General features: G+C 43.2%; 1 protein-coding gene across 1 annotated transcript in view; it reads right to left on the minus strand.

The window, feature by feature from the left end:
- Window positions 1–11728, minus strand: part of LOC119465927 (probable ATP-dependent RNA helicase DHX34) — a 42398-nt gene extending 30670 nt beyond the window's left edge. The window contains exons 1-6 of the mRNA XM_037726404.2: window positions 11257–11728; window positions 10765–10856; window positions 7372–8141; window positions 5000–5281; window positions 1536–1740; window positions 520–734 (exon numbers count right to left, since the gene is read on the minus strand). Of these exons, the coding sequence (XP_037582332.1) occupies window positions 520–734; window positions 1536–1740; window positions 5000–5281; window positions 7372–8141; window positions 10765–10856; window positions 11257–11639 (1947 nt within the window). The 5' untranslated portion in view covers window positions 11640–11728. The remainder of the gene's footprint in view (window positions 1–519; window positions 735–1535; window positions 1741–4999; window positions 5282–7371; window positions 8142–10764; window positions 10857–11256) is intronic.
- Window positions 11729–12383: the final 655 nt, after the last annotated feature.

Genomic DNA, 12383 nt, shown 5'->3' on the forward strand with positions numbered 1-12383 from the left:
ATAGGTCTTCATTCCCAATTTAATCTGCCATGAGCTCTTAAATAGCAGCGAGACGTTTATTAAAACAATGTGAAATCCTGTGCCGAAGCCAATTATAAAAAAAATAATGTTATTTTGATGGCATTTTCATTATTATGATGTTCACTCGATGTAGTTAAGCACTAAAGAAGCCAGAATTGCTGCAATATATATGCCTCAAAAGTAAAAGAATGAGTGAATGGATTTACATCGATCCCAATGCCTGGGCAGCAAAGAACACCATAACAAAGGCCCATATTGAGAGCAAAATGGAGGGCCATGGAAGTCACGCACAAGAGCTTTCTGGGGGGCATGCAATGTAGTATTTCTTAGACATCTGTGAGAAAGGCTTATCGGCAGGGAGGAAAGCTGCTCAATGGTAAGCACTATGCAGTTCTAGCCAGGCTAGCAGGACCAGAACAGCTCATCCTCTTACATTTCAATATTCAAGCAACAGCATGGAGGAATGTTTTCATCAAGGTTATGTGCATTTCTACTTGCCTGTTCCTTGAGTGTCTGGACTGCCTCCTCTATGCTCTCCGAGGGCGGCGGCTCCAGGAAGGGAAACTTTCGTACATCCGGCAGTCCGAGCGCCACAAGCTGGAGCAGCAGCGAATTGAGGGGCACACGCTGGATCTCAGGTGTCGAGTATGCGGCCAGCGCCTCGTACTCGGCCTCAGAGTAGAGCCGGAAACACACGCCAGGCCCCGTTCTGCCTACGGTAACAAGTCAACGAGAACATGATGCTAGTAAGCAAAAATCGATGGTATAATGATGCTAAGGCAAGCGTACACGGTGTAGAAGTGTCAATGAGTGGCCTAGCTGGCACATCTTGAAAAGCTGGAACCAGCAGATTAACCACAGCACAAAAGCAGAAGGAGATGACGTCACAGCACTCGACTAACAACAATGTTTAGACACCGCGAGTAAGATTAATTTTTTTTAATAAGAGGGAACCTTCTCTCCCACAGCCACATCATGTCATGAATAACACACACGTCACGCTATGTGGGCCAGTGCAACCGATGCACCAATTGCCGCAGGCAGTTAGTAACTTTCATGTTTCTACTGTGTCCTCTAAGATAGCATCGATGCATGCTGGTGCAATGTGCATTGTGCAGATGGCATTCAGTGGCGCGCTCCATCCACAAAATTCATGCCCACAGAGTGTCAGTTGCAGTGCAACACATGCCTTGACCTACGTCTTCTCAGTGTCATCTGCCGCACGCTGCGAGAAATGGCAACTCCTCATCATGTGTGACTTTACATTGTTGGTTGGTCGCGCGGGCAAAAGATTCCTCTCCTGAAGAAGTTATCTTGCTCTGTGGTTTATACTAAGTGAGCAAGCGACACAACAATGAAGCTCGCATCTCTCACTGTTCAGCAAATGGCAGCATTAACTTTCGTAAAAATTGCACATAGATTATAATTATTAGAACACCTTTGACGTTTCCACATGAACGATTATTGCACAACATAGTCCACAGCCACACGAAACCAAGGGAACCCTCCCTCACCTGCACGACCTTTGCGTTGTTCCGCGCTGGCACGGCTGATCCAGAACTCCTTCAGCTTTTGCATGTGGCTGGCCGAGTCGTAACTCATCTCCTTCACCTTCCCGGAGTCCACAACAAACCTAACACCATCAATGGTCACAGACGTCTCGGCAATGTTGGTTGACAGAATGCACTTTCGTATCTTCTCTGGTGCATAGTCGAAAACCTGAAACAGTGAAAGAACGTTGCTTATTTTTGCAATGAACTACAGCATTTACATATTCTGATAGAGTTCCATGAGCAAAAATATGCCACCATTCTTTTGCAACCTATGTTCAAGAATGGCATAACTAGGAACATAATAACAGGTAAAATATGAACCCTTAAGATGCACAGTAACTAATCGAAATGTCAGATGTCAAGAGTTTATTAATGAAAAACCAGCTCATGCGATTCATTCTGGTCCAAATTCTGAAGATGAGGCAATAACATAAGAGTGGCAGCGAATAAACACACAGCCGTACAAGACCACGAAAGCAGAAGTCACTATAAATTGTTCTTTATCGTGCATAACCAGTCCTACATTTTGCTACTGTCTGGATACAGCATTCAATATGAAAAATGAACAGAGGATGAGGCCACTTGTACAAAGAAAAAGCATGTGAAAATTCCACCAATCACTGTGAACCCGAACAGAGGGCTGTACTTGCATTGAAAAGTACTATCTGTTGTAAAAGTACCCAGGAAAAAGCACTAACAACCAGTTCAGACATAAACCCTGGTGGCAGCACTCCAGCCACATGGACTGTGCTGATCTAATAGTAAAGTCTCGACTTCCACAACCTGTGTACGACCAAGAAAAGTGCAGTGGCCAAATACCTTTATGCCAACCAACCTCTTAAAAGCTTCAAAAACCAACTTTTTCATCAAATGGCATGGCTACATGCACACAGCGACATCTTCATTTACATGGACAAAGTGACCAGAAAATTGTTTCCCACAGAACCAACATCCTACAGAGACAAATGCACGAAAAAAGTTGTTGGTAGAGTTTCTGGCGCATGCAGGTCACTCCAAACAACATCAATCGTTTCAAGAGCATTCTCCCCACTGTATACGTCCATGGCCTGTGCACCACAACACGCAGGAAAAAGAGAGGTCATGCACGACAACAACAGGCCTTCAGCGTCGACATTGCCCAACCCTTGCCCACAACTCCTTCTCCCCCTTCATCATTCCTTTCCACCGATACAAGAAAAACAAGCTTGCCAGCCCAAGTGAAACCCCCTACTTCTATTATCAAGATCTCTTATAAAGATAAACTTTGGTCCAAGATCGCACAAGCATGTCCCTTTCCAAACCCGCTCTCTTGATTGGTCAATGCTGCTCTTTTGTCCACGGTCGTCAGCACAGTAAGGCGGGAGTGCAAACTGAACACCGCCTACTCAGTGTACGTAGGGGGCAAAGTGAACGTTCAAAAAGTGAGGTGCTTGTGTGATCTCACCCTTGCTGCCATTCGTCCGTTCACTCCTGATGAAGGAGCCGAGCTGGCCTCAAAACTTCGAGTTTTGACAAATCCCGCTTTTTGGTTGGAGATGTTATTGACTGGATAAACAACTTTGTTTACATAAAGAACACAAAGATAAAGGTATGATACTGCATTGCAGTTTATTATGTTGATTTTTCATCCTGGACTGTAGCACCATACCATGGCATTTGAAATGTACAGTCAACCTCAAATGTTTACAGATTGTGGGATCTAAAAAACAATACCGTAGCCAGTAAAACCATAAAACGCTATAGCTGGTCACTTATACTAGCACAGTCTGGAAGTCTGAATACCAGGCTGTGTTCCGAGATATATGACTGTTTTAAGAAATACAGATTGCTTTCTTTCTTCATGTTTTCCAAAATAAATGTCAGTTGAGAGTCAGCACCTGTCCTGTGTGTATCTTTGTCATCCTTCGTCCAATTGTGAACACTGCACAAAAATACATTGTGAATGCTCACCAACTCGCTCAGTTTTCTATCCTAATGCATTACGACACTGCAGAAATATCCAGCTTTTCCTCAGATTTCGCAGTCAACAATCTTTTACAGGTCACTGCACAATGTGCCAATATGTAAGGAAAAATCAGACTTGCATTTCAAAGTGGCAATTTTTCTTGTTCTTGCACTGAAGCAAGATGAGTTCTATGAGCAAGATTCTTCAACTACCAAAAGCGCCTATTAAAGGCCAAATGCAGGGAAATTTCACTTTGGGCACATGTATTATTACGCATTTGGAAGAATCGCAGAGAGAGGCCTTTGTCCTGCAGTGGACATAAATATAGGCTGATGATGATGATTATAAGTGACCACTAAGTATGACCACTATAAAGCAATCTTGGCAAAGCCACAGGGCTGGTACTTGCATAGTTTTCTTGTTAGCAGCCTTTAACTCTTTTAGTGTCGTTCTTCTTTTTTTCAAAGGTGATGCATCTTCAGCATTGAGCTTTTTTCTTGGATATTACATAACGAACACAACGGTTTACCTTTGGCTATGGAGAAGCGTAGAAATGACATGAAAAATGGCAAATGCTCTCTTGGTATGGACCTCACATTCCCATCTGAAGTCAGTGACATGGCAGGGCAAACGCGAAAACGTACCTGTATGTCAGTGACATTGAAAGGGTTAAACACCACCTAGGTAGACAACACGAGCACCTGGTGGTTGTCACTATGACATAAGTCCCAGCAGGCTGCGTCCAAGATTTTTCACTGCCTTATCTCAAAGGTCGTGCCGAGGAGCCGTGCACTCTAGGTCATGCATCACTTCTAGCGAGCAATAATGGCGGTGTTTTTGTCAGTTTTGGTATCAAAAATGGCTATTTTTGCTGGCTTATCGTGACGCTTTAGCTTATATTTCAAAAGTAAATTTTGCACAAAGGCCTCCTTTATATCTACGCTATCTTAAATTAGGCTTTTCGCGCAGTCGAAAATTTTGTAGCAGTTGGCCTTTAAATAGCCGTGAGCGAGGTTCTGATTGAGACATTTGGAAGAATCACTGTTTTAAAATATATAATGTGTTTCCTTTAAATTATTGCAGAGTGCAATTCACTGGTACCTTGGTCATCGGTGAATATACAGCAGTCCTGCACAAAGTAGTAATACCCTCGAACATTGTTGGCAAAAAATGATTAAACTGTCGATATGGGTAATTATACTTATATATGAATCAGTTATGCCACAGAAGGCTTCACCAATCAAAAGCAAGTTGACCACGAAACATGTGGAGTGCTGGTTTTATATGATCCATACTACTTGCGTAGGCTTGAAAGCAATGCTTGCTAGGTTATGAGACCGACCATATTATTTTAGGCTGCATCCCGCTTTTACGTCTACATGTTGCTCACAGTGAAAAAGACAAAAGCTGCTCTCTCAATGTTGTGAAAAAAGCAAAACAATAACAACAAAAGACAAAGATTAAAAAAAAAAAAGCAAACCTTGTCTTGTTCAGCCAGTGAAAGCGTACTGTGCAAGGGCAGGATGATCCAGTGGCCATTTTGGTTGGCGTACTCTTCCGCTGCCTCCTGAACGGCCGAGATCTCGCTCATGCCACTCAGGAACACCAGCAGGTCACCTCGCTCGTTGCTGGGGTACTTGTTGTCGATGAGGCTCAGCAACTTGACATAGGGAGCAGGATTGAGACGGCCCGTACGAGAACGTTTTTCCTCCACAGTGACGGGATGGTACTGCACTTGAATCGGGAACAGCCGCCCGGGTACCTGGATTTAAATATTGACCGCATTCACCACTCCAGTGAAGCCCGAAATAATAGCTTCACTCATGCAAAAGAACACTTTAGGCTAATATACTGGATGAAATGCTAAACATAGCAATTAGTAGTAGTATTAGTAGTAGTATCAGTAGTAGTATTAGTAGTAGTAGTAGCAGTAGTAGTAGCAGTAGTAGTAGCAGCAGTAGTAGTAGTAGTAGTAGTAGTAGTAAGCCGAAAGTTCATAAAAGTTCAGAAGGGCAGCACTCGCAGGAACAGAGCTGAATACAAAGTTTTCATCATAGCCACAGACAGAAGCAGATATTTGCAGCATTTGAATGCTTTGTACAGAGCGCATGCTTAAATCTGTACATTTTATGGCTTTTGTAAGCTTATATTTTGTTGTGGGCTACAGTAAAGTGTAAATTCTTGGACTTCAATGCAGTAACAGTGCGAGTTGCAGTCTCTTAAATGTTTTTCTATTTTTGTCTAGTGCATTCTTTGCAACTTAAAAGCAATGAACAAAATTATACAGGTGAACAAACAGCTCTTTCTGAAGCACTGACACCCTGGCAACAAGAAAACATGAGAAAGCCAACATGCAAGATCTCACGACATGAAAAACATGACACCATGTTGCAATGTCAACTGAAACTGGAATGATGAGCTTACATTAGAGACTGCTCCCTTTCAGATGCATTTTAAGAAAAGTCAAGCACAGCATTGGCTTTATTTCCACGTCTCTTTTTGATAAGCTAGACTCATTCATGGTGCAGAGAGGGTTAAAAACATGTTAAAAGGCATGCAAGAAAGCTTGCAACATCTCTGTTTTTGTCTTTATTGATACAAATTATAATGTCAGATAACAAACTCGCAATTTAAGTAAAATATTGTATGACAATTAGAGTGAACTATGACTAACAAAAAAAGTTTTACAAAATTTCATGATATCACTTTCACTGATATCGTTGCTTCAATGCGATGAAAGGACTTGTGTAATGTATTTACCAGAACTATCACTTTTGACGGGTATATCCAAAGAATGCTGGTCACACAAATGGTATATTGTAATTTCAAACATCAGTGCAGTCAGTCTTGGCACAAGTTATCAATTGAGCTGATGTCCAGACTTTCACAAGCAAGGCTCTAGCAATGCCACAATGAATAAAAAAACAGGGAAGCTATTTTTGCATCTTGTTAAGTGAGCACCTATAAATATCAACAGTAACTGAACCATGCAGCATCCAGGGCTGGTATAATGTAGTGATTCCTTCCTACTTGATTTTATGCCACAATTATAATCCACCACTCACAGCGGGCTGATCCCACTGATAGTGCAGGCATAGTGCCACTCCGACCACTGACGAAGCACAACAAGAAATGACATAGACATAGAAACATTACATTACTCAGTCCATTACGATGGCTCGATCGTAACAATATTAAAATGTAACAGTAAGCAGGCATAATTTGTCTACAAGCCTTAACTGCTGGAGAAGATTCTAGTTAATCTGTAAAAGCTTGCCACTTGACCTGCAGCTGCTTCAACTTTCTATGTGAAGAAAATGCTTGCATCACATTTACAGGTGTTTGCGTGGTGGGAGCTTCCATAGACACTTTCACAACATTTGCTAAACAAACATTTGCTTGAACATTCTTCTAGAGTGTATTTGCTACACCACCGTGGGATTTGTGCGCTTGTAGAAAGAACCAACAGGCTTGAACTGCAAATATTGTCTACATATAATTTCTCATCTTAACTTATTGTATGCCCCAGGACTACACAAGCTTTTTAATAAATAAGATTTTATAACGAGTAGTGGACTTCATAATTTGGGTACCTGAATGGATACAGCCTTGCAGTTTTTCTGAAGTGTTCATCTTCCTTGGAAACTTGCTGTGCAGAGTTTCATTTTCCGAAGAGATTTCATGGCACATTGACATGTTTTTGCCATAGTACTACAACACATATGTTTTCAGCCTTCTCTCGCTTCGGCAATTTGGGGACTTACAATTGGTACGTTTTGAATTTGTCACAACCCACTAGACAATATTAAAACACTGCGGTTTCAACAGAATCAGCAAAAGATCATCACTAACCTGTACTACAGGACAGTTGTAGAAATACTGGGAGAAAAGCTGGATGTTAATGGTCGCAGACATCAGGATGATCTTCAAGTCTTTCCTGTGCTGCATCAGGCACTTCACAACGCCCAAGAGAAAGTCACACGTGAGATGTCGCTCGTGAATTTCATCAAGGATGATGACATTGTATTCCTTCAGCATGGGGTCACTGGCAATCTGTCGTAGCAGCAGTCCCTCTGTCAGGAACAGCATCTTCGTGTGCTTGCTGCGGCGCTTCTCGAACCGAATCTGGTACCCAATGTGGGTCCCGTACTCGTTCAATGTCTCATAGGCGACACGCTTGCACAGGGAGATTGCGGCAATCCTTCGTGGCTGTGTACACACAATGCCTTCAAATCCACCGCTGAGTAAGTACTGCGGTATCTGTGTAGATTTCCCACAGCCGGTGTCGCCAGCAATCAGCACAACACTGTTCTCAGACACCACTTTCAGGATGGAGTCCTTGTACTGAGCGATGGGGAGGTTCTTTTGGAATTCCCGCAGTTTCTTGAGCTTTTGAAACTTCTGTCTCTGCAGGAAGTCAAGATAGAGGTGAAAGACGCTTCGCACTTCGGCCACTTCTTCCTCAGTGAGCGACTGTGATGCGTCACTGCTGTCGATATGAACACCGGCATCCAGCATGAGGACTCTGGGCTCCTCGGGGAACATGGAAAAGTTCACCTTGTGGAGAGGGTCGTAAGTGGCAGGTAGGCCCAGTGACGACTCGGCAAACTCCGATAGGTCAGCTGTGGGGAAAGATCCCAAGTCACTTACAAGTAATACACAATATACAATGTTTGTCAAAAGAAATGAAGCCACACAGAACATGAATGCTGTGGGGTCCTGGCTGCATGACACCTGTGCAACTTCTGCAAGAATTCTGGAGGGAAAAGGGAAGAGTTCGCTGCCCTCTCAAGAGTTCTCAAGTGCTGTGTGTGCAACAGAAAGCACACTAGATGTTCTGGAATCAGCTTGTGGTCACACATGCCGTGGCTTTGTTTCTTCTAGTAAAGGATGTACCACGCAAAAGCTGTGACCCCACATCATGATTACAAATGGCAAGAGCTAATGGCCAAAACCTGAAGTGATAATTCACAGTGATAATGGCACAAAACTAAATTACCATTATATTGAGGCGTCAAAGCTTTACATTTTCAAAAAATAACTGAGAACAACATCTCTTGAAATTGTGGTCTGTGGAAGCCTAGGCTGCCTAAGGAACCTGAAGGCATGTGAAGCTGCAAAAGGGTCCATGTAGACCACGACAGAGATGCATCATTGGTAAACATTGCCTGCCAAAAGAATGATTGCAAGTCTAGTGATGCATAAGCAACAAGATGCTTGAAGTGGCATTTTCTATGCTCTTTGACACAGTTCAAAAATAAAGCAAAACATGTGATCAATGTTGAATCTATCTCGAAATGCAGACTGCCTTTATCAAAAACTGACAAGAGCACCCTGTTTTCCGACATAAAATGTAACTTTGCCTACTGATTACGAACAGCAATATAGAGTACATAAACCATCTGGAACGTAACTAAGGAAGGCAAAGAGATCACAAGGGAAGCCCAAGCCTGGAGCCAACAGGGGGTTTTCAAAATAGCGCACCCAAGCATCTTTGCATACCCAAAGCCACACACCCTTTTTCTGCAATATTTAGGCAAAGCCTAAAAATTCTCAAAGGCTCACAAGTGTCGGTCGTGGTGGTCTCACACTGAAAAGGGGGCCGATCCTGGCGATAGTGCAGAAAGGGTCCAAGCTCAATGACATATACCGCTGTTGTGTGGACCAATCCTGGGGCGCTATAACGTAAAATGATTCCAAAATATTTTGATTCCAAACTCCTGACGTCAACTTTACGTAACCATCGCCGCAGGCATCGGGCGGTTACCCGCAGAGTTGTCTGAACAACCCAATCAAACACTCTCCTCGTTTATAGGAGGTCACCTTTGTTCGCTTTCAAAACCAATAACATCGTCTACACTCACCGGTTTTTCTTATCTAATTGGCTGACAAGAGGCGAAGAGCACACTCTAGTGGAGAGGGTTTCGATGGTGCCGAGCCAGCACAGTGAAAATAGCTATCGCGGTTTTCGTGACGTCGCGTGACAAACAGGCGAAGTTGGGAGTGGCCTGAAAATGTTTTGACCAATCGTGGAGGCTGATTGCAGAAATTGGAATCAAAACAGTTTGGAATCATTTTACGTTATAGCGCCCCTGATGATAGTGCAGAAAGGGTCCAAGCCCAATGGCACATACCAGGGACAAAAAAGAAAGAAAGAGAGAGAGAAAGAAAATTACCAGCCCTTACCCTGTCAAGAAAATGGGGGGTAAGCAAAGGTTGTCGTGTGTCTACTTGTCCTAACTACTCTCCCTTCCCTTTCCTACTACTTTTCGTTCCCTTTCGTGCAACTTTTCCTTTCGTTGCTTTGTACGTTTCCTTCCCTCAATGTGTACATTTAATAAACATTTATGTTTTATTACCGTGACATGTCGTGAACTTTAAGTTACCCTGACGAAGGTCAGATACACACACAACAAGCTTTGCTTACCCCCATTTTCTCGACAGGGGAAGGGCTGGTGATTTTTTTCATTCCTTTTGTATTCTTTTGTATACCGTTTTGCTCTCTCTTGTATGCATGGCAGTTTGCGTCCCCTGACTTTGGGTGCACTAAATCTTCCCTATTGTTGAAAAAAAGGACTTGCCTTTATCAGGGCTCAGACAGGGATAAGTCCCCTTAATGAAACATTAATTGGCTCCATTCCAGGTTAAGGATTCACTCTACTAAGTAACCACAGTAAGCCCAAATATAACATGCTTTGCGATATGATGTCTCCAGCATGCTGTCTAGCTTACTCTGTTTTATATTTCTTAAGTCCAAATGTGCTCGAGGAAGTCCTCGGTTAACCCGTGAGAGTGTCAAGGGGTCTTTCACATCTGAAAGCTTGAAAATCAGTGTTCTAGATCAATACCATGACCCTCTAAGAACAACCACACGTTTGATATCACCATAATTGTTGCTATGATGTGCATAGTGTTGACAAATGCAATAAAACAGCACTAAATCAACAGCAATATCAACGTGTAATATATGTTTCGGTTTAACTTACAACCTAGCGTTTAAGCAGGGCATTCAGAACCAGCTGTGGAACCATACCACAACCAAATTATAGTGACCTAGTTTTAGTACACTCTAACCAAGTGCAAGAGAAGGGTATGCATGAAAAGTCACACATGCTATATCCCTGCACATTGCTTATAATTGAAATTGAAGTTCATTCAATTGTGACAGATTACACGCTTAGGAGGAGGGCAAAAGGCGAAAATGCATGACTAGGCCCTTTCTTCCATGAAAATACAGTGATGTACCTTTCGAAGTCCCAGCCTCAACTGCGGTTTTTTGCTTTCGCTCTTCATACTTCTTGAGGAAAGTCCAAAAGTTGTCATATTGCTTGGAATGCCTGCGCAAAATGAAAAGTAAACTTTTACTCATAGCATCTGAATGCATAATCTGTGTTACAGAGACACGCTGCGACAGAAATCACGCCAAAGACCATAGCACTTTATCTCTGTTTAATATCACGCTGAGGAGCCTGAACAACATTAACCGGTACCTTCCTAAGCCAATTGCAGCAAAAAATTACTCTTCCTGGGAAAAATGATAAGCGTCAAACATTGCTCACGACAAAGGTGCCCACACTTCACTACATTCCCTGCAATTCCGCACAAATAAAGCAGTAGATGTACACCCCGCTCCCACAATTACAGTTTCCGTTATCACTGCAATGTCCATTAGTGCAGAAGTTTGACAGGATGAGAGCGCGCTGAAAATAAACGAACTTTTTAAGTGCGCCAACTTACCTTTTGATAGGACTGTTGTCACCAAAGAATATTCGCGTGAGGTCATGGCGAAATTGCGACAGATTCTTGCCTTCTGCAGTTCGACTGTTTGGTTTCGGTGGGACCCGGTCGCTATCTTTTGGCCCACTGTCCCGTTGTCCGTGCTTCCTCGGCGCACTGTCGCGATCATTTGGACCGTCACTGTCACGCCTTGGTGAACTGTATCGTCGCCTATGCTTCCTGTGACTACTGTCGCGATCACCGTGATCGTCATTGTCACACCTCGATGAGCTGTGCCGTCGCCCGTGCTTGCTGTGACCACTGTCGCGGTCACCATGGTCGTCACTGAGTTTGCGTTTGTGACTTGATTTGTGACGGTCACTCCTGTCGCGTTCTCTACCCATTTCGACAGTTCTTTTCGTTGTTTACAATCAGAGCACGGAGAACGAAACCGCTGCCATACGAAGCCATGTGGCCATGTTTACGTTGCGCTTGCCTGTCGATGTTTGCGCGGCTTTTCTTTGACGGAGCTGACAGAAACTTTGAGCTTCGAATTAAGTTGTGTTATCATTATAATTTCTTACAATAATGGCTCTGTAGATACAATAAACTAAGTTTGCACCTAAATTAATGGGTATCATTTTACTTCCCTAGCTTTATGAAGACGAGTGGTGCGTTTGGCGCCACTTTTAAATGGCGTGCAATGTTGCGTAGCAAATATGCTTTCATCTGACGCCCAGTGCCTCCTGGTAATTCATATCCATTCTCTGCCTAATCGTCAACCACGCAGAGTGGAGATATTTATTCACAAAATAGACACAAACGCAGCGGGTGCAGCTCTCCATAACCTGACCACGAGGCACAAAAGCCGACGTGTAACTTTTGCTGGACCAATGAAGGCTTGTACACCGAAGGTTAAATATTAAAAGCAAGTCGAAATATCGAAAGCTCTAGTCGAACGATCGCCAAATGGTGCCAAAGACAGCGAAAGACGAAGAGCGAGTGGCTCGAAGTTCAGCGATGGTTTGTATGCCGCCTGTCCGTTTAGGTGGAGCGTAGCACGAGAAGCAGAAATTCAGACGCAAACAGTTTGACAACTATAATACAGTGAGCTACAATCGTAAAAAGATTCGAAGAGGTACTCGACA

This window comes from Dermacentor silvarum, chromosome 10 (assembly GCF_013339745.2).
Source record: "Dermacentor silvarum isolate Dsil-2018 chromosome 10, BIME_Dsil_1.4, whole genome shotgun sequence".
NCBI lineage: Eukaryota > Metazoa > Arthropoda > Arachnida > Ixodida > Ixodidae > Dermacentor > Dermacentor silvarum.